The 23,415-nt window shown below is 45.6% G+C and overlaps 1 protein-coding gene across 1 annotated transcript in view; it reads left to right on the top strand.

Annotated features, from left to right (window-relative positions):
* Positions 1-23,415, top strand: part of DOCK2 (dedicator of cytokinesis 2) — a 1,347,187-nt gene that overhangs the window by 429,413 nt on the left and 894,359 nt on the right. Inside the window, exons 16-17 of the mRNA XM_077266018.1 lie at positions 8,208-8,280; positions 8,395-8,498. Of these exons, the coding sequence (XP_077122133.1) occupies positions 8,208-8,280; positions 8,395-8,498 (177 nt within the window). The remainder of the gene's footprint in view (positions 1-8,207; positions 8,281-8,394; positions 8,499-23,415) is intronic.

Below are 23,415 nucleotides of genomic sequence, written 5' to 3'. Positions count from 1 at the left end.
AGTCTATTACATGATTGGGCAGTTGGATGCTGTGTGGTAGTTCTCTGACATGGAACTCGTTGTTGCAAGGTTGAAACAGAGATGGGCGTTCTTTCTCCAATGTATTTGGGCAGCACGGTAGCACAGCAGCCTTGCAGCACTGGAGTCCTGGGTTCAAACCCCACCAAGACAACATCTGCAAAGAGTTTGTATGTTTTCTCCGTGTTTGCGTGGGTTTCCTCGGGGTACTCTGGCTTCCTCCCACATTCCAAAGACATACTGATAGGGAATTTAGATTGTGAGCCCCATTGGGGACAGTGATGATAACGTGTGCAAACTGTAAAGCGCTGCGGAATATGTTAGTGCTAAATAAAAATTATTATTATTAATATATAAAAATTATTATTTGTCAGCATACTTATCACAGAAGATGGGGTGTGCATGCATCCCAAGCATATGCTTCAATTATAACCCATCCTAGGTCTAGCGTTTGGGCATAGGGAGCATTGTGGAGTCCATTGGTATGATGTCTCACTTTATGAACCTGTAGAATAACTCTCCCCAACAGCAGGATTAACTGGGCCTGACAGTCGAGTTCTGGTATAAGGTGTGCTATGCGTTTTAAGTGAGCATGATGGGTTGCCACATCTGGCGTAGGAATTTCAGATCTGTTGTCTGGGTTCTGATTACATTTGATGATTGTAGGTAGTGGTAGGCAGAATTGTTCGCCTAAGGACTCGATTTGGTAGTCAGTAGCTTTCCTGCCTGCTGTTGTCACAGTACCTGCACACGCCTTTAATGAATAGGGAGTACTTGTCCCTTTATGTTGAATAGGTCAAAGAATGTTGATCTAGCCAAGGATCGATTACTTTGATCATCCAAGATGGCATACAGTCTTACGGCTTTGTCTCTATGGCATTTTGGGTACACTCTGACGAGTAGGGTTGAGCGACTTTTATTTTTATAGGATCGGGTCGGGTTTCACGAAACCCGACTTTCTCAAAAGTCGGGTCGAGTGAAATCGGCCGATCCTATAAAAAAGTCGGGGTTGGGGTCGGCCGAAACACGAAACCCAATGCAGTGCAATGGGATACTATGGTTCCCAGGGTCTGAAGGAGAGGAAACTCTCCTTCAGGCCCTGGGATCCATATTAATGTGTAAAATAAAGAATCAAAATAAAAAATATTGATATACTCACCCTCGGACGCGCCCTGGTTGTAACCGCCAGCTTCCATTCATAAGGATGAGCGCTTGAAAGTCCTTAGATGACGTCGCGGCCTGTGATTGGTCGCGAAGCGGTCACATGACCGCAACGCGACCAATCACAAGCCGTGACGTCATCTAAGGTCTTTCAAGCGCTATAGCCCATAGTGTCTAGTGACACTTTGGAAGGAAGCATTTCAAGCTCTGTAGCCTTCAGCTTGATCAGTGAATTTCATGAGTCCCTTGGCAACCAGTTCATGTTGTGTAAAGAACTTAGCTAATTCTGTTGTAAATTGGTTGTCAGCAAAGTATACTGGTGATGGGTCGCCCTAAGGGTAAGTTCACACAGGGCATTTTTGCTGCTTTTTTTTCTGCAGCAAAACCTGATCATCTTGGCAGGAAAGAAGCTTTGTCAAAAACACAGGTTTAGGTGCATTTTTAGGCGCATTTTTGGGGCATTTTTTTTTTCTCTTTGCCCATGCTAATGTCCTTGGATTTTCAGCAGCAAAAACGCAGCAAATAATGATACCTGCATTTTTTTCAACACCCAATCAAGTCAATGGGTGAAAAAAAGCCGCAAAAACGCTGAAAGAAGTGACATGCTCTATGTCCAAAAAACGGCGCAAAGCACAAAATACTAATCAAACAAAAAAACAATGTGTGTGCATGAGATTTCTGAAATCTCATAGGCTTTGCTAGTATTGTAAAAAGCAGCTGAAAATTAGCATAATAAAGCTGCAAAAAAACGCAGCAAAAACGCCCTGTGTGAACGTACCCTAATAGTGATGTGAGATGCGTTCGTACCTGTTAGTATCCTCTGGGTGGCAGCAGCCGGTGTTGTATTGCTTCGGTCTGACGTACGATGTGTCAGCAAGGTGATTTACGTTGGTTACCTGGTGAGGGGCAAGGTAGTTATTAGCAGAGTTGTTTTGCTTCACGTTTTCGAGTTTGTATCTGTCCTGGAGCTGAGCCTCATGATGACTCTCGCTCGCTTCACTGAAGATGTCTTGATCTCGTTTTGGTTCCAGCTCAGGGTAATAGTTTCGATGAGGAAGTTCATTAATATACTGAGATGTGCGTTGTGGTCAATCTTGCAGTGGAAACTCCAGACTCGGGGTAGTGCTTCGGCTATGCAGCTCAGAACTTTGTGTGGCTTCTAGCGATTCTGCTTTGGTGAGGGTGGCAGCAGCTTCCCTTTTTGCTGCCAGACTTTCTAAGGCGGCATCCACGCGTGCCTGCTCTAACTTCGCCCTCTCTCTCTTGGTCATCTCTCTCTATGCGTGACCTTCTCTCTTGGTCATCTAGGCGTGCTTTCTCTAATGTAATCACTTATGGTGATCAATTAGCAATAAGAACCAGATCCCCAAGTAGTACTTGTGTGTAAAATATCACTTTTATTAATTTTTAAAAACACGGAATTGCATTAAAACAAGGGTGCTTGGTCCTTTAATGAGGGACTTCAGTGCCATAGCGTATTCCTAACTATTAGCTGTGCACATAATGGCAAAAATATCCCTGTATGCTAGAGCAAGAAAAATCACTTTTTCACATGGGGTACATAGCAGTACCCTCTAATAAACCTCTTTGGCATTCCTAAGAGGAGGGATATGACTGTATTAATCCCTCTGTGTCTATGTTTTCTCTATAGTGCGATGACAAGGGCTCGGACCATAATAGTAAATAACGAGTTGTGTTAATACCTGATATGCAGCCACATGGAATCCTCTCGGCGTCCCTCTGCCGTCTCTCTTGGTCATCTCTCTCTATGCGTGACCTTCTCTCTTGGTCATCTAGGCGTGCTTTCTCTAATTTAAGTTGCATCTATTGGTCAGCAAAGCTTGCTCCCATTTGGTGGCTTCAGCAAAAGGAGACTGTGGTTGAGTCTGTGCTTTTATTGAACGTGTTAGTATATTGGTGCGGTGAAACTGTAAACAACCATATACATACAATCAGTGCATTGTACAGCAGAAATACATACTACACGTTGTACATTATGCATGAATATTTACAAAGATAGTAACTGACCTAAGGATACAATTGACTAAGCTAGGCTAATATTAGAACAGAAATTAACCATTGAACACATAATACATACCGGCAATGCAATCACAATGGGGACTAAAATGGAGATGTCCCTTCCTGAAAGCTGAGTGAAGGAAAATGGAGGCTGAGGCTACCACAATGCATTGCAAAGGGGAGGGAAAAAGACATGAGATAGAAAACAGAAAATAGGACCGCAAACATAACTCTGGCTGCTAGAGGGAGCCAAAACAGTACAGACAAATTAATAAATAACCTGCAGCATTATGCAAACAAATAATCAGATATAACAGATTAGATGTTGGAGACAGAACAACCATTTAAGGAGAGATCCTGGACAAAAAAAATTCACAACTGAAGTTACACGTGTTAAGAATCATTTCTTCCCCCACACACGACAGGATGGTCCATGTCTCTCCCACACACCAGGATGGGCCTACATCTCCCACACATAGAATGATAGGCCCACTTCTTCCCTGAACACAGCAATATGGGCTCCAGTAGATCTCCACACTGTAGGATGGTCCCAGAATACTGCCCACATTCTGTTGGTCACTAGTAGCCAAAAAAACATTGTATTATGGCCATCTATTGCCCCCACACTGCATGATAGCCTCCAGTTGACCACTCACATTGTATGATGGTCCCCAGTGGTTCCCACAAGTGCTATCAAAATAAACAAATCATCATATATGCATCTAATCCTGATTCCTGATAAGGCTACCACACAAAGCTGCAAGGCAGACCAACACTGTGATATTAATAGACAGGGACCTCAGTGATCCAGCATGATGAAGTCATCACGTCAATCTGCCCAGGACTCATCCAGTGAGTCACTCATGCAGCCTGCAGAAAGGCAGACTAAAGTAACCTGTGCCCTAAACAACAGAGAGCAGAAATGTTTTGACAAGCTGTTCTTGCCAATAGAGTTAAGAGTTGTGGTTGCTCCAGATGGATGACCCTGTGAGAAAGGGGCCTGGGGCGACTGCCTCCACTACCTCCTGATAGTTATGCTACTGATTGTAGAGCCAATTTTAAAGCTATCTGTTCAAAAGCTAAATGTTGGCTGAAACTGAGTCACACATTTTCTCAAAAACACTTAAAATTCTAGTTAAAAAAAAAAAAAAGAAAAGTATCAAGGTATTTTAACCCCTTCACCCCCGGAGCTTTTTCCGTTTTTTTCGTTTTTGTGTTTCGCGCCCCTCCTTCCCAGAGCCATAACTTTTTAATTTTTTCGTCAATATGGCCATGTGAGGGCTTATTTTTTGTGGGACAAGATTTACTTTTGAACGATACCATTGGTTTTACCATGCCGTGTAACGGAAAACGGGAAAAAATTCCAAGTGTGATGAAATTGCAAAAAAAGTGCAATCTCACACTTGTTTTTTGTTTGGCTTTTTGCTAGGTTCACTAAATTCTAAAACTAACCTGCCATTATGATTCCCCAGGTCATTACGAGTTCATAAACACCTAACATGTCTAGGTTATTTTTTATCTAAGTGGTGAAACAAAAAAATTCCAAAATTTGCTATAAAAAAAAAAATTATGCGATTTTCCGATACCCGTAGCGCCTCCAATTTTCGTGATCTGGGGTCAGTTGAGGGCTTATTTTTTGCGTGCCAAGCTGGCGTTTTTAATGATATCCTTTTGGTGTAGATACGTTCTTTTGATCACCCATTATTGCATTTCAATGCAATGTTGTGGCGACCAAAAAAACTTAATTTTGGCGTGTTGATTTTTTTTCTCGCTACGCCATTTAGCGGTCAGGTTAATCCTTTGTTTTTATTGATAGATCGGGTGATTCTGAATGCGGCAATACCAAATATGTGTATGTTTGATTTTTTTTTTATTGTTTTATTTTGATTGGGGCGAAAGGGGGGTGATTTGAACTTTTATATATTTTTTTATTTTTTTTATATTTTTAAACACTTTTTTTAAAAAATTTGGCATGCTTCAATAGCCTCCATAGGAGGCTAGAAGCATGCACAACTCGATCGGCTCTGCTACATAGAGGTGAAGTACAGATCACCTCTATGTAGCAGAAAGGCAGGTGTACTGTGAGCGCCGACCACAGGGTGGCGCTCAAAGCAATCGGCCATCAACAACCATAGAGGTCTCAAGGAGACCTCTGGTTGTTATGGCAATGCACTGCTGACCCCCGATCATGTGACGGGGGTCAGCGGTGCGAGCACCTCCGGCCGCGTGGCCGGGAGCGCTAGTTAAATGCCGCTGTCAGCGCTTGACGGCGGCATTTAACTAGTTAATGGGCACGGGCGGATCGCGATTCCACTCGCGCTCGTTGCGCGCACATGTCAGCTGTACAAAACAGCTGACATGTCGCGGCTTTGAGGTGGGTTCACCGCCGGAGCCCACCTCAAAGCAGGGGATCTGCCAGCTGACGTACTATTCCGTCAGCTGGCAGAAAGGGGTTAATGTCGAAGAATAGACTGTAACCCAATTGAAATGCATATACAAATAGACCCACAAGTTTCACTTAATTTAAGTGCATTGTAAAGAAGAGTACGTCAAAATTCCTAATCTGAGAGTATAGTAAAGTTATACAAAAATGAATGAAATGAAATATTGTTAAAGGTGGCTCTAGAAACTATGCATTCACAGGGTGTACTTAATTTTTCACACAATGTTTATGCATTTTTTACTTAGTTTTTGTTAAATATGTAGTGATATAGTGTAATTCATTATGTGCTGCTGAATTAATTTCATTTTAAGATCTCCAAAAGATCAGATTTTTTTTTTCAGATATGTAAAATAGTAGAATTCTAATAGGGAGCACTAAGCTTTTCTCATTGCTATAATGCAGAGGTCCCCAACCGCCGGTCCGCGGACCAGGACCGGGCCGTTGGGGCTTTTCAGCCGGTCCGCGGCGCCCCTGTTCAGCGGTCACGTGGGACCGCTCATTAGAGAAATTAATAGGCTGCTCCACCTCCCATAGGGGCGGAGCCGCATAATTCATTTCTCTAATCAGCGGTGCCGGTGACCGCTGATAGAGGAAGAGGCTGCGGCACCGAAGACCCGCTGTCCGGGGGAAGGAGCGGGACGCCGGGAGCAGGTAAGTATGACATATTCACCTATCCTCGTTCCACACGCCGGGCGCTGTCTCCATCTTCCCGGCGTCTCTCCGCACTGACTGCAGGCAGAGGGCGCGATGACGCATATAGTGTGCGCGCCGCCCTCTGCCTGATCAGTCAGTGCGGAGAGACGCCGGGAAGATGGCGCCGAGGAGCTGCAAGCAAGACAGGTGAGTATGTGTTTTATTATTTTTATTGCAGCAGCAGCACAGCTATGGGGCAATAATGGACGGTGCAGAGCACTATATGGCACAGCTATGGGGCAATGGTGCAGAGCACTATATGGCACAGCTATGGGGCAATGGTGCAGAGCACTATATGGCACAGCTATGGGGCAATAATGAACGGTGCAGAGCACTGTATAGCACAGCTATGGGGCAATAATGGTGCAGAGCACTATACGGCACAGCTATGGGGCAATAATGGTGCAGAGCACTGTATGGCACAGCTATGGGGCAATTATGAACGGTGCAGAGCACTATATGGCACAGCTATGGGGCAATTATGAACGGTGCAGAGCACTGTATGGCACAGCTATGGGGCAATAATAAACGGTGCAGAGCACTGTATGGCACAGCTATGGGGCAATAATAAACAGTGCAGAGCACTGTATGGCACAGCTATGGGGCAATAATAAACGGTGCAGAGCACTGTATGGCACAGCTATGGGGCAATAATGGTGCAGAGCACTATATGGCACAGCTATGGGGCAATAATGGTGCAGAGCACCAGGGAAACAAGCATGGTGCTCCCACTCATTCTGAACCTATGGTAAGTTGAATCACATTCTCATTATAAATGTCATAATTATATGATAAGTATGCACTAAGCTCCATCCCTCCATAACCCCACCCCCATATGACCAAAGCCCCGCCCCTGCCCCACCCCCACCGGGCCATGGAAAACTGGTCTTGCTTCAAGCCGGTCCCTGGTGCAAAAAAGGTTGGGGACCTCTGCTATAATGTATCCGAGAAATATACTTCTTTCTCCTCCTACGAGCCACTTCTTCTCCTCATCCTTGCCTCTTTAAGTCACCATTCGCTCTGAAAAAAAAACTTCTCAAATATATTCCGGTCAAAGCAAGGTGGACTTGAGGGAAGATATGTGAAGTTAAACAGCATATTGAAGTTTAACCAGATCTTGCACTGACAAGGGATGGTACACTGAAACACAGTGTCTGCAAATTGAGATTTTGGTTTTGGCTTTGATCCTAAATTATGTGACAAGGCTCATTAGAGAGTCAATATTGACTATTAGGATTGTGAATTCCCATAGGTGGCACTAGAGTTCTAGTCCTCTTCCTCTCTGAAGAGACAATTTGCATATATTTACCAGTAGCATATTTGGAAAAATCTATTTTCCCACTAGGGTGAGCTTTAGACCCCTGGCAAAAATTATAGAATCACCGGCCTTCATACAGTTGTTTTAATTTTGTAGAAAAAAAATAATTTTTTCCCCTATACTTGGTTAAAAAAAGTAACCATTACGGACTACCACAATTTTTGTTCTTGATTTCTTTTAGTGTTTCTCAAAGCCAGAAAATTGACATTTGAAATGACTTTAGTTTTGTGCCATGTCTGTGATCTGCTTTTTTTCTACAAAATTAAACAACTGAATGAACATCCTCCAAGGCCAGGGATTCCATAATTTTTGCCAGGGGTTGTAACCAGTTCTCAGATCCACTTAATGACTCATTCAAATAGCAGTATTTGTAAGTCCTTATACATTTCAATGTATCTTGCCTAAATGGAAATAGATTCCACCTTTGGCAAGTAGAAAATGTCCCATGTTCAAGGATTAATTCATAATTAATAATTTCATAATAAATTTGCAATTATGTTTTTACATTGTGTTCCTTTGACCCTCTAACTTTCATTCCATCCAATTATTTTTAAGGTTTCTGTTCCACTTGAGGAGATGCAGCGAATACATCTGCGGTTCATGTTTAGACATCGCTCATCTATAGAATGTAAGTGCATTTTCAGGCCAGTATGATTGTGGAATGATATCTACTGTCACTATATTGCCATCCAATATGTGAACCCTGATTTTATACAATGTATTTTTTTTTTATTCTAACTAGCTAAAGACAAAGGAGATAGGAATTTTGGAATGGCCTATGTGAAGCTGATGAAAGATGATGGAACAACACTGCATGATGGCTGCCATGACTTGGTGGTGATAAAGGTACAATTCAAGCAAATTTGTGTAAATGTGACAAATGTTTGTTTATAAATGTATAATTGTTTTATATGTAATAGAGTATATTGTATTTATATTATATATTTATACCTCCTTCGATATGGCATTTCTTTACCTCAATGGAAGAAAAGAAACTGTGCCACTCCAGTCCATGCTTTGGCACTGATCACTTGATTTAGGAAGTATGGCAATATTTAGCACTGCCTAAGCAGAAGAGGAGCAATGTAATTCTTATCTCATACCATCACTTAACAAAGGAGACGATTCAGGTTCAGCGTACAAAAACTCCATGTTTATTTCAATAGTTTAAAAACTGTATCCATGATGGCGTCCTATAAGACATGAGTAAAAATAGAACTGACAAGTTTCGATCTATACAATTTTAATCATTATTAGAATTAAATGGAAAAGATTTTCCCAGCATGTTACCTCACGTCCCAAGTTAATTTTAAATGTATCTGCATCAATATCCATCTTTTGTTCAAGGCAGCACTAGAACACCCATTGGCTCCATCAAAACAGCACTAGGAACACCTATTAACCCTATCATGACAGCACTGGAGAGAACCTTTAACCCTATCTAGTAGCAATACCATTTATAATGGGAAATGCCATGACTATTCATAACACAGGTCTGCTGTTTGATTATTTTCATCTAATTTCAATGTATTTTGGTGTGCTGAAAACGAAAAAAAATATTGAAAAAAATCCTGGATGTCAGGATTTGCCACAAAATGCAAAATTATCTTCAAATTTAGTATATTTTTCTCAATTTTTGGTATTTTTTTAATCTTAGGGTTTCGAAAGTCAAAATTACTATTAATTAATTCACATCAATGCATTGAAAATATACAATGCCAAAAAAATATAACTTTCTAAGAAAATAACTTTCAGAGTGAGCTAATGAAACCAGCATCAACATGTTGCAAGCTGAACGAGCAGGCTCTGACATGCCCGGGCTTAATTCAATTGTGTTATCTTGCTTCTCACCTGTTCACACTTTTTCATCTCAGTTCGTGTTAGCTCATCATATTCACCCGTGTTTCCCAAAATTAGCATTATGGCACAGCAGAAGTGTATTAATTCGCCTGACAGTTTCTGTTACATTTGTGGTGAATATACAGTGTTGAAGCAACAGCTGAATATTACAAACTTTGTGAAAAAAAGTATAATTCGCTTATTTCGGACTAAAGCTTGGAGATCAAGTTAAAGCTTGGGTGCCTTATAGAGTGTGCAAACAGTGTGTTGAGGACCTCCAAAATTGGTTCAAGGGTAAGAAAAAAGCTTTCCATTATGGGATTCCTATGGTATGGCAAGAGCAAAAGAACCATAGTGACGATAGTTACTTTTGTTCATGCGATGTGAAAGGGTATAATTCAAAATGGAAGCATTCCATTTCATACCCCAATATTCACTCAGCAATTCGGCCCATCCTCCATGGCACAGACATACCAGTACCCAAGGCCCCTGATACCTTGGAAGAGATAACTAGCTCCAATGAAGTTGGAGTAATACCTGAACCAGATGATGAATCAAGTTCTGACTTTGAAGATGATGCAAGACCAAAATTGTTTTCCCAGGAGGAGATGAATGATTTGGTAAGAGACTTGAATCTTCCCAAACATGCCACTGAGTTACTTAAATCAAGGCTCAAAAGCAAGAATTTATTGTTGTCAGGAGTGTCTTTTTCATGGTTCAGACATTGTGAAAACGAGTTTGTTTCTTACTTTGCCCAGGAAGATAAGTTGGTTTATTGCATCGATGTCGAAGGTTTGATGGGTCAATTAAAAATCCAATATGATTCAGCGCAATGGCATCTTTTTATAGATTCTTCAAAAAGAAGTCTCAAAGCAGTTTTACTCCACAACGGCGGTTTTTATGCTTCCATCCCTGTAGGTCATTCTGTGCACCTCAAGGAAACCTACGAGAACTTAGAATTGGTTCTTCGTAAACTTATATATGAAGACCACTTTTGGCAAGTGTGCGGGGATTTGAAAGTCTTGTGCATGCTGCTCGGGCAATAAGCTGGGTATACCAAATACCCTTGTTTTCTGTGTCTATGGGACAGTCGAGACCGACAAAATCACTGGACCAAGAAGAATTGGCAGCCAAGGGTGATCACAATTGGTGAAAAAAATGTTCTCCGAGAAACTTTGGTTCCTCCCCATAAAGTTCTTCTACCAACTCTCCACATAAAATTGGGATTGATGAAGCAATTCGTAAAATCACTTCCAAACGATGGAGAATGTTTCAAATACTTTGTCACGAAGTTTACAGGCCTCTTGGAGGCAAAATTGAAGGAAGGTGTGTTCGTCGGACCAGACATTAGAAGGCTTATAGCTGATCAAGAGTTTATCAATACCATGACGCATCCTCAAAAAGAAGGATGGTTTGCATTTAAAGAGGTCGTAGAGAAATTTTTAGGCAATAACAAAGACCCTGACTACAAAAAAATCGTCGGACGAATGCTGAAAGCATTTCAAGCTTTAGGTTGCCTGATGAGTTTGAAAGTGCATTTCCTCCTTTCCCACCATGACAACTTTCCTGAAAATTTGGGAGCTGTGAGTTAAGAGCAAGGTGAACGATTCCATCAGGACATTAAAGAGATGGAAAGAAAATACCAGGGAAGATGGAGCATTACAATGATGGCAGACTACTGTTGGACGCTTCAGAGAGACATTCCAGATGCTACTCAAAAGCGTAAATGTACCAAGAGAAGCCTCACAGGGAAGAAGAATCAATTTTAGTGTGTGTTAGAGAGCTCATTACAGTTCAAAAATGATTTTCATGAAATATTTGTAATAAAAAATTAATTTTATGAGTCTATTTTCATTTATTTTGAGGTATTGTCTTATTTAACATAGTTGCTTAAATTGTCAGAAAGCGTGATGTCCTATGACAAAACGGAGGTCATTTTCGGATTCAGCGCACTTAAAAACATAAAGATTACGTGGAATAGCCAAGACAGCTCTTGAAAAATTTTGTTTTGCAGACCTGTGTATAATAAATTGTCTTGCTACTATTCATACCCAAAGGGGATCTGGACTTAAGTTCATAGATCCACTATGTTTTCCTGTTTAGCAGTTTCTGCACCATATCACTACCTCGTAAAGGTTGTTTGACTTGTTTCAAACTTATTGCCTACAAGCCTGAAATACTACTATTGTGAAGCTGGGCAGTGTTTGGAAGCCACCAAGCTTTTATGCAGCAATTTGCAGACTGCATCTGATAGATGCCTCCTAATTCTTACTCTTAGTGGACCTCCAGTACAAACCACGTATTAGATGTTACAAAAGAATCTTACAAGAGTGGACATATCATTTGCACATGTTGAAAAGTCATGAAAGAGACCACTTTTTTAACCTCTGCAGGAACTAATAAAACATATAACATCAACAACTATATTACTTGTAATATGGCTAATACAGTTTACCTTATTACGTGAAAAAATTGTAACATCCAATTTGTGTGTTCTACTGGAGGTCCTCTGAAAGACCAGACTTAATTTATTATTATGAATATTCATAGTTTTTCCCTTTTTACATGATATTGATACTAGATAGGGTTAATGGTAATTTCTATTGCCATCATAATAGGGTACATAGGTGTTCCTAGAGCTGTTTTGTTAGAGCTAATGGGCGCCCCTAATGCTGCCTTGAACAAGCACTAGTATTGGTTTAGATACATATAAAAGGAACATGGGATGTGATGAAATATGCCAGGAAAATCTTTTCTCTTTACTTCAATCAATGATTAAGGTCATGCAGATCGAAACTCGTTATGAGTAGTGTTGAGCGATACCTTCCGATATCGGAAAGTATCGGTATCGGAAAGTATCGGCCGATACCGGCAAAATATCGGATCTCGCCGATACCGATACACGATACCAATGCAAGTCAATGGCACAAAAATATCAGAATTAAAATAAACCCTTTCTTTCCTTGTAGGTTCATTCTACATGAAGGAAAACAATTAAGAATAATGTGGGATGTATTGGGGGGGGGGGTGGCGGAGACATTAAAGGCATAGAGGTTTAGCCCAATCAAATAGAATAGCAGGAATTTTAAATTTTTTTTAAGCTGTTCGGAGTTACAAAGATATTGACTATGTTAAGATTTTTTTTATTTTGTCAGATATTGATGTTTCACTACTTCCACGCCCTTCACCCTCTTTTTTACTTCTCCCACACTTTGTTCTTCATCATCATCAGCATCAGACATCAAGTTCTTCTTCACCTTATTCATCTTCTTCTTCATCTTCTACCTATAATTTTTTTTTGTTACATTGTTCATATTCTTTTTATTTAACTATTATTCTTCTTCATATTCAACTTCTTCATCATATTCTTATTTGTGACAGGCATTCCCGTAGTTGTTATCTATAAAAGTTTGAAGATTACACCTTCCGTTCTGCCTGTCACAAAAGAGTTACATTTGACCGCGTTCAGTTTGGCCTGCAGCATCAGGCTTTATCCAGGGGCACCACGAGGAGGAACGGACTCACCCCCATACACTGCTTAGTCTTCTTCTGCTTATAATTTAGATAATATCTTTTGCTCTGATATTTAGTGTTATGCTTAATGTTCTTCTGCTCTTTGTTCTGCAGCCTCTTGTTCTTCTGCTTCTCGGTCTCCCATGTCGTCGTCGTCTCCAGGGTCGTCTTCTCCGGGGTCGTCGTCATCGGGGTGGTCTTCAGGGTCATCGTCTCCAGGGTCGTCGTCATCTCAGTGGTTGTTGTCTCTGGTGTCGTTGTCATCTTAGGGGTGGTCTTCCGGGTCATCGTCTTTAGGGTCTTGAACTTGGAAATGTAGCAGAAGGTACAAGAAGGCTGAGAAAATGCCGAGAAACAGCTGATGGAACTGGAACTCGGATGGCTACCCGAAGGTCCAAGAGCCAATGGAACTACCGAGGACCAGCTGACGATACTGGAACCCGGTTACTAAGCAGGAGGTACCCGTGCCTGATAGCACTACCAAGGACCACCTGACATTGGTGTAACTCAGATACCCAGAGGGAGGCACCTAAGCCAAAGGCTCTGCCTGGAACCAGCTGACGGTACTGGAACCAGGATGGGGAGCAGAAGGTACAAGAGCAAAAGACACTGCCGAGAACCAGCTGACGGTACTGGAACCCGGATGGGTAGCCGAAGGTCCAAGAGCCAATGGAACTACCGAGGACCAGCTGACGTTACTGGAACCCGGTTACTAAGCAGGAGGTACCCGTGCCTGAAAGCACTACCAAGGACCACCTGACATTGGTGGAACTCGGATACGCAGAGGGAGGCACCTAAGCCAAAGGCTCTGCCCGGAATCAGCTGACGGTACTGGAACCAGGATATGGACCTATTCAAGCTTGTCTTCTTACAGCCCCAACTAGTGGGGTTGGAGCAAAGGGTCAGCAGGGGGAGCAGAGTGTAGGCCGAAGCCTGCACTGGAGGCATTTGGAGGTCTGTTGTGTCTGCGTGGCATTTGCAGGACACGATGCCGGCTACACAGCAGGGGAACAGCTGGCGTTGCTGAACCCCACTGACACATTGGCGGGTGTTTTTCTCTGTGCAGCCTGCACTTCCGGGCACCAACTGGCGGTGTTAGAGCCCAGGCTCTGCGGGAGGAGCAGAGTGTAGGCCGAAGCCTAATTGAACCAATTTTAAAGGTAACCTTTAACCCCCCCTCAGGTGTTACAAACTAGAAGAGCCACACCTTGGGCAGCGGTAATGCTGCCCAAGTCAAAGGTTGCTCTTTTAATTTTGTTCCTTGCACACGCTGAATGAAACATGTACAACATTTAGGCCCTTATACAGTCAAACTGTCTTGGAGGCGGGAGTTCCCTTCATAATGAGACGCAGCACAGCTGTCAAAAATGCCACCTTGGTGCTGGGCGCAGCCTCCAGAGCGTCGTTATTTGCTGTACAGAAGTCTGTGCTGTCATGTTATCCCTTGGCCATGCGCTGTTAGCGCTGCCCGTCTTCTGACATCATTTAATGTCGGCCGGTGCGGTTCGCGATGCCCATGAATACCAGCCCCGCAGTGTCGTTTCCTTAATTCACACTGCGGGGCTGGGATTCATGGCCTTGCGCAGTCAATATGTTTGCCTCTCACACTCGTGTCCTTACACCTGCTTCAGACTGTGCGGCGTCAGCTGATCACTTATCGCATGCCACGGCCATGAAGCCGTACAGTCTGAAGAAGGCGGAAGGAGATGAGTGACAACAGGCGAAGATATTCACTGCTCATGCCCGTCAATCACACCCTCGCAGTCTAAAGAAATTAGACACCGAGGGGCGTTGTGTCGGGCAGGGCTGCGGCAGAGGCGCAGCCAGCCAAACAATGATGTGAGAAGACGAGCAGCGCTACCAACGGGGTTGCTGCGTGTCATTACAAAGGAAAGTCACACCTGAGGGACGTTTTAATGGTCTCAGGGGACACATTTTAGACGTGTTCAGTTCCACGTGTGCAAGGAGAATAAGTTTATAAGCCACCTTGCACAAATGCAGCATGACTGCTGTACAAGGTGTCTGTAATACATACAAACGCCTGGGGGGGGGACAGGTTCCCTTCAATTTCAGTTCTTGTGTCTGCATGGCTTTTGCAGGACACGTTGCCAGCTACACAGCAGGGGAACAGCTGGCGGTGCTGAACACCACTGACACATTGGCTGGTGTTTTTCTCTGTGCAGCTAGCACTTTCGGGCGCCAACTGGCAGTGTTAGAGCCCAGGGTCAGCAGGAGGAGAGGTAGCAGAGTGTAGGCCGAAGCCTGCACTGGTGGCAGATTTGTGTCTGCGTGGCTTTTGCAGGACACGTTGCCAGCTACACAGCAGGGGAACAGCTGGTGGTGCTGAACCCCACTGACAGAGTGGCGGGTGTTTTGCTCTGTGCAGCCAGCACTTTCGGGCGCCAACTGGCAGTGTTAGAGCCCAGGGTCAGCAGGAGGAGAGGGAGCAGAGTGTAGGCCGAAGCCTGCACTTTCGGCAGCTTTGTGTCTGCGTGGCTTTTGCAGGACACGTTGCCAGCTACACAGCAGGGGAACAGCTGGTGGTGCTGAACCCCACTGACAGAGTGGCGGGTGTTTTGCTCTGCGCAGCCAGCACTTCCGGGCACGAACTGGCAGTGTTAGAGCCCAGGGACAGCAGGAGGAGAGGGAGCAGAGTGTAGGCCGAAGCCTAATTGAACCAATTTTAAAGGTAACCTTTAACCCCCCCTCAGGTGTTACAAACTAGAAAAGCCACACCTTGGGCAGCAGTAATGCTGCCCAAGTCAAAGGTTGCTCTTTTAATTTTGTTCCTTGCACACGCTGAATGAAACACGTACCACATTTAGGCCCTTATACAGTCAAAACTGTCTTGGAGGAGGGAGTTCCCTTCTTAATGAGACGCAGCACAGCTGGCAAAAATACCACCTTGGTGCTTGGCTCGGCCTCCTGAGCATCGCATTTTGCTGTACAGGAGTCTGCGCTGTTGCGTTATCCCTTGGCCATGTGCTGTCCGTCTTCTGACATCACTTGATGTCGGCTGGTGCGGTTCGCGATGCCCATGAATCTCAGCCCAGCAGTGTCTTTACATTGTTTCACACTGCGGGGCTGGGATTCATGGCCTTGTGCAGTACATATGTTCGCCTCTCACTCGGGTCTTTACACCTGCTACAGACTGTGCGGCGTCAGCTGATCCCTTATCGCATGCCACGGCAATGAAGCCGTACAGTCTGAAGAAGGCGGAAGGAGATGAGTGACAACAGGTGAAGATATTCACTGCTCATGCCCGTCAATCACACCCTCGCAGTCAAAATAAATAAGACACCGAGGGGCGTTGTGTCGGGCAGGGCGGCCGCAGAGGCGCAGCCAGCCAAACAATGATGTCAGAAGAAGGGCTGTGCTACCAAGGGGGGTGCAGCGTGTCATTACAAAGGAAAGTCACACCTCAGGGACGGTTTAATGGTCTCAGGAGACACATTTTAGACGTGTTGCGTTCGGCGTGTGCAAGGAGAGTAACTTAATGAGCCACCTTGTACAAATACAGCATTACTGCAGTACAAGGTGGCTGTTATACACACCAACGCCTGGGGGGGACAGGTTCCCTTCAATTTCAGCTACACAGCAGGGGAACAGCTGGTGATGCTGAACCCCACTGACACATTGGCTGGTGTTTTTCTCTGTGAAGCTAGCACTTCCGGGCGCCAACTGGCGGTGTTAGAGCCCAGGGTCAGCAGGAGGAGAGGGAGCAGAGTGTAGGCCGAAGCCTGCACTGGCGGCAGCTTTGTGTCTGCGTGGCGTTTGCAGGACACGATACCGGCTACACAGCAGGGGAACAGCTGGCGTTACTGAACCCCACTGACACATTGGCTGGTGTTTTTCTCTGTGCAGCCAGCACTTCCGGGCACCAACTGGCGGTGTTAGAGCCCAGGCTCTGCGGGAGGAGCAGAGTGTAGGCCGAAGCCTAATTGAACCAATTTTAAAGGTAACCTTTAACCACCCCTCCAGGTGTTACAAACAAGAAGAGCCACACCTTGTGCAGCTGTAATGCTGCACAAGTGAAAGGTTGCTCTTTAAGTTTTGAATCTTGCACACGCTGAATGAAACAGGTATAACATTTAGCCCCTTATACAGTCAAAACTGTCTTGTAGGCAGGAGTTTCCTTCTTAATGAGACGCAGCGCAGCTCTCAAGAATCCCACCTTGGTGCTGGGTGCGGCCTCCTGAGCGTCTTTATTTGCTGTACAGGAGTCTGCGCTGTCGTGTTATCCCTTGGCCTTGCACTGTTACCGCTGCCCGTCTTCTGACTTAATTTAATGTCGGCCGGTGCGGTTCGCGATGCCCATGAATACCAGCCCCGCAGTGTCTTCTCATTTATTCACACTGCGGGGCTGGTATTCATGGCCTTGCGCAGTCAATATGTTCGCCTCTCACACTCGTGTCCTTACACCTGCTTCAGACTGTGCGGCGTCAGCTGATCCCTTATCGCATGCCACGGCCATGAAGCCGTACAGTTTGAAGAAGGCGGAAGGAGATGAGTGACAACAGGTGAAGATATTCACTACTCATGCCCGTCAATCACACCTTCGTAGTCAAAATAAATAAGACATCGAGGGGCGTTGTGTCGGGCAGGGCGGCCGCAGAGGCGCACCCAGCCAAACAATGATGTCAGAAGAAGGGCTGCGCTACCAAGGGGGTCGCTGCATGTCATTACAAAGGAAAGTCACACCTCAGGGACAGTTTAATGGTCTCAGGGGACACATTTTAGACGTGTTGCATTCGGCAAGTGCAAGGAGAGTAACTTAATGAGCCACCTTGTACAAATGCAGCATTACTGCTGTACAAGACATTACAAGGCTGTTATACATACAAACACCTGGGGGGGACATGTTCCCTTCAATATCAGTTCTTGAGTCTGCGTGGCGTTTGCAGGACATGATGCCGGCTACACAGCAGGGGAACAGCTGGCGTTACTGAACCCCACTGACACATTGGCGGGTTTTTTTTTCCTGTGCAGCTAGCACTTCCGGGCGCCAACTAGCGGTGTTAGAGCCCAGGGTCAGCAGGAGGAGCAGATAGGAGGTATTGCAGCACACACAGCAGGGGAGCAGCTGACGTTACTGAACCCCAATAACACGGCAGCAAGTGTTAACTGTGCATCCAGCACTTCCAGGCACCAAGTGGCGGTGTTAGAGCCCAGGGACAGCAGGAGGAGCAGATAGGAGGTATTGCAGCACACACAGCAGGGGAGCAGCTGATGTTACTGAACCCCAATAACAGAGGAGCGACTGTTGACTGTGTGGACAGCACTTCCAGGCACCAACTAGCGGTGTTGGAGCCCAGGGACAGCAGGAGGTGCAGAGGAACACCGTTTAGGCCGAAGCCTGATTGGAGCAAGTCAAAAGGGAACCTTTAACCCCCACCCAAAAAGCCTTTGTAGCTGAAAGAGCCAGCTTTTGCATCACAAAGGATGCCAAAGGAAAAGGTGTCTCTTTTAATTATGCTCCTTGCAAACACAGAACTAAACACTTAAAGTGTGTCCACTGATACCGTAAAACCATCCCGCAGGTGGGACTTTCCTTTGTAATGTGACGCAGCCCAGCCATCATTCCTACCCCCTTGGTGCCATGCGCCGCCTCCTCAGCGTTGCTGGATTCCGTCCCGGAGCCTGTGCTATTATGTTATCCCTTGGCCAGGCGCAATTTGCGGTGCCCGTCTTCTGACATCATTTTGTGTCAGGCTGGCTGCGCCTGTGCGGCCGCGCTGGCCGAGATCCCGCCTTGCAGTTTCATCTAATGTAATCCCACCGCGGGCCTGGGATCCGTGGCCATGCGCAGTGCATATCCTCGCCTCTCACTCCCCTCCCTCCAGCTTCTTCAGACTGTGCGGTGTCACGGCCGTGGCATGCTATTAGGGATCAGCTGACGGCGCACAGTCTGAAGAAGGTGGAGGGAGATGAGTGAGAGGCGGAGGTGAAGATATGCACTGCGCATGCCCATGGATCCCAGGCCCGCAGTGTGATTAAATCAGAAGACACTGCGAGGCGGGATCTCGTCCAGCGCGGCTGCACAGGCGCAGCCAGCCTGACACCAAATGATGTCAGAAGACATATTCTTCTTCATATTCAACTTCTTCATCATATTCTTATTTGTGACAGGCATTCCCGTAGTTGTTATCTATAAAAGTTTGAAGATTACACCTTCCGTTCTGCCTGTCACAAAAGAGTTACATTTGACCGCGTTCAGTTTGGCCTGCAGCATCAGGCTTTATCCAGGGGCACCACGAGGAGGAACGGACTCACCCCCATACACTGCTTAGTCTTCTTCTGCTTATAATTTAGATAATATCTTTTGCTCTGATATTTAGTGTTATGCTTAATGTTCTTCTGCTCTTTGTTCTGCAGCCTCTTGTTCTTCTGCTTCTCGGTCTCCCATGTCGTCGTCGTCTCCAGGGTCGTCTTCTCCGGGGTCGTCGTCATCGGGGTGGTCTTCAGGGTCATCGTCTCCAGGGTCATCGTCATCTCAGTGGTTGTTGTCTCTGGTGTCGTTGTCATCTTAGGGGTGGTCTTCCGGGTCATCGTCTTTAGGGTCTTGAACTTGGAAATGTAGCAGAAGGTACAAGAAGGCTGAGAAAATGCCGAGAAACAGCTGATGGAACTGGAACTCGGATGGCTACCCGAAGGTCCAAGAGCCAATGGAACTACCGAGGACCAGCTGACGATACTGGAACCCGGTTACTAAGCAGGAGGTACCCGTGCCTGATAGCACTACCAAGGACCACCTGACATTGGTGTAACTCAGATACCCAGAGGGAGGCACCTAAGCCAAAGGCTCTGCCTGGAACCAGCTGACGGTACTGGAACCAGGATGGGGAGCAGAAGGTACAAGAGCAAAAGACACTGCCGAGAACCAGCTGACGGTACTGGAACCCGGATGGGTAGCCGAAGGTCCAAGAGCCAATGGAACTACCGAGGACCAGCTGACGTTACTGGAACCCGGTTACTAAGCAGGAGGTACCCGTGCCTGAAAGCACTACCAAGGACCACCTGACGTTTGTGGAACTTGGATACCCAGAGGGAGGCACCTAAGCCAAAGGCTCTGCCTGGAACCAGCTGACGGTACTGGAACCAGGATGGGGAGCAGAAGGTACAAGAGCAAAAGACACTGCTGAGAACCAGCTGACGGTACTGGAACCCGGATGGGTAGCCGAAGGTCCAAGAGCCAATGGAACTACCGAGGACCAGCTGACGTTACTGGAACCCGGTTACTAAGCAGGAGGTACCCGTGCCTGAAAGCACTACCAAGGACCACCTGACGTTGGTGGAACTCGGATACGCAGAGGGAGGCACCTAAGCCAAAGGCTCTGCCCGGAATCAGCTGACGGTACTGGAACCAGGATATGGACCTATTCCAGCTTGTCTTCTTACAGCCCCAACTAGTGGGGTTGGAGCAAAGGGTCAGCAGGGGGAGCAGAGTGTAGGCCGAAGCCTGCACTGGAGGCATTTGGAGGTCTGTTGTGTCTGCGTGGCATTTGCAGGACACGATGCCGGCTACACAGCAGGGGAACAGCTGGCGTTGCTGAACCCCACTGACACATTGGCGGGTGTTTTTCTCTGTGCAGCCTGCACTTCCGGGCACCAACTGGCGGTGTTAGAGCCCAGGCTCTGCGGGAGGAGCAGAGTGTAGGCCGAAGCCTAATTGAACCAATTTTAAAGGTAACCTTTAACCCCCCCTCAGGTGTTACAAACTAGAAGAGCCACACCTTGGGCAGCGGTAATGCTGCCCAAGTCAAAGGTTGCTCTTTTAATTTTGTTCCTTGCACACGCTGAATGAAACATGTACAACATTTAGGCCCTTATACAGTCAAACTGTCTTGGAGGCGGGAGTTCCCTTCATAATGAGACGCAGCACAGCTGTCAAAAATGCCACCTTGGTGCTGGGCGCAGCCTCCAGAGCGTCGTTATTTGCTGTACAGAAGTCTGCGCTGTCATGTTATCCCTTGGCCATGCGCTGTTAGCGCTGCCCGTCTTCTGACATCATTTAATGTCGGCCGGTGCGGTTCGCGATGCCCATGAATACCAGCCCCGCAGTGTCGTTTCCTTAATTCACACTGCGGGGCTGGGATTCATGGCCTTGCGCAGTCAATATGTTTGCCTCTCACACTCGTGTCCTTACACCTGCTTCAGACTGTGCGGCGTCAGCTGATCACTTATCGCATGCCACGGCCATGAAGCCGTACAGTCTGAAGAAGGCGGAAGGAGATGAGTGACAACAGGCGAAGATATTCACTGCTCATGCCCGTCAATCACACCTGTTGTGAATTTGCTTTTTGCTCCCTCTAGTGGTTACTAGTTTTTTGACTCTGGTTTTTCTGTCATTCCTTTTATCCGCACCTGGGTCGTTAGTTAGGGGTGTTGCTATATAAGCTCCCTGGACCTTCAGTTCAATGCCTGGCAACGTAGTTATCAGAGCTAGTCTGCTGTCCTCTTGTCTACTGATCCTGGTTCCAGTTATATCAGCTAAGTCTGCCTTTTGCTTTTTGCTATTTGTTTTGGTTTTGAATTTTTGTCCAGCTTGTTCCAAATCTATATCCTGACCTTTGCTGGAAGCTCTAGGGGCTGGTGTTCTCCCCCCGGACCGTTAGACGGTTCGGGGGTTCTTGAATTTCCAGTGTGGATTTTGATAGGGTTTTTGTTGACCATATAAGTTACCTTTCTTTATTCTGCTATCAGTAAGCGGGCCTCTCTGTGCTAAACCTGGTTCATTTCTGTGTTTGTCATTTCCTCTTACCTCACCGTCATTATTTGTGGGGGGCTTCTATCCAGCTTTGGGGTCCCCTTCTCTGGAGGCAAGAAAGGTCTTTGTTTTCCTCTACTAGGGGTAGCTAGATTCTCCGGCTGGCGCGTGTCATCTAGAATCAACGTAGGAATGATCCCCGGCTACTTCTAGTGTTGGCGTTAGGAGTAGATATATGGTCAACCCAGTTACCACTGCCCTATGAGCTGGATTTTTGTATTCTGCAGACTTCCACGTTCCTCTGAGACCCTCGCCATTGGGGTCATAACAGTTTGCCAGGCCAGTATTAAATGTTTAATGCATTGCAGAAGAGGGATTATAAGAAAGAAGATTCTGAGTTTTTTTTTTCTCCTTCCCCTTTACCTCAGAGTGGCTATGCTTGCTGCAGACATGAATGTCCAGACCTTGATTACAAGTGTGGACCAGCTGGCTACTCGTGTGCAGGGCATACAAGACTATGTTATCAGAAATCCTAGGTCAGAACCTAAAATACCGATTCCTGAACTGTTTTCCGGAGACAGGTTTAAGTTTAGGAATTTCGTGAATAATTGTAAATTGTTTTTGTCCCTGAGACCCTGTTCATCAGGAGATTCTGCTCAGCAAGTAAAAATTGTTATTTCGTTCTTACGGGGAGACCCTCAGGATTGGGCTTTTTCGCTGGCGCCAGGAGATCCGGCATTGGCTGATCTTGATGCGTTTTTTCTGGCGCTCGGTTTACTTTATGAGGAACCCAATCTTGAGATTCAGGCAGAAAAGGCCTTGCTGTCTATGTCTCAGGGGCAGGACGAGGCTGAAGTGTATTGCCAAAAATTTCGGAAATGGTCCGTGCTGACACATTGGAACGAGTGTGCACTGGCCGCTAATTTTAGAAATGGCCTTTCTGAAGCCATTAAGAATGTTATGGTGGGTTTTCCCATTCCCACAGGTCTGAATGATACTATGGCACTGGCTATTCAAATTGACCGGCGGTTGCGGGAGCGCAAAACCGCAAATTCCCTCATGGTGTTGTCTGAACAGACACCTAATTCGGTGCAATGTGATAGAAAAACCGCAAATTCCCTCATGGTGTTGTCTGAACAGACACCTGATTTAATGCAATGTGATAGAATCCTGACTAGAAATGAGCGGAAAATTCATAGACGCCGGAATGGCTTGTGCTACTACTGTGGTGATTCTACACATGTTATCTCAGCATGCTCTAAACGTATAGCTAAGGTTGTTAGTCCTGTCACCGTTGGTAATTTGCAACCTAAATTTATTCTGTCTGTAACTTTGATTTGCTCACTGTCATCTTATCCTGTCATGGCGTTTGTAGATTCAGGTGCTGCCCTGAGTCTCATGGATCTCTCATTTGCTAAGCGCTGTGGTTTTACTCTTGAACCATTAGAAAATCCTATTCCTCTTAGGGGTATTGATGCTACACCATTGGCAGCAAATAAACCGCAGTATTGGACTCAGGTTACCATGTGCATGACTCCTGAACACCGCGAGGTGATACGTTTCCTGGTTTTACATAAAATGCATGATTTGGTCGTTTTAGGGCTGCCATGGTTACAGACCCATAATCCAGTCCTGGACTGGAAGGCTATGTCAGTCTCAAGTTGGGGCTGTCGTGGTATTCATGAGGATTCCCTGCCTGTGTCT

This window comes from Ranitomeya variabilis, chromosome 5, assembly GCF_051348905.1.
Source record: "Ranitomeya variabilis isolate aRanVar5 chromosome 5, aRanVar5.hap1, whole genome shotgun sequence".
Taxonomy (NCBI): domain Eukaryota; kingdom Metazoa; phylum Chordata; class Amphibia; order Anura; family Dendrobatidae; genus Ranitomeya; species Ranitomeya variabilis.
The sequence above is the reverse complement of the archived record's forward strand: the minus strand, read 5'-3'. Positions and strand labels throughout refer to the sequence as shown.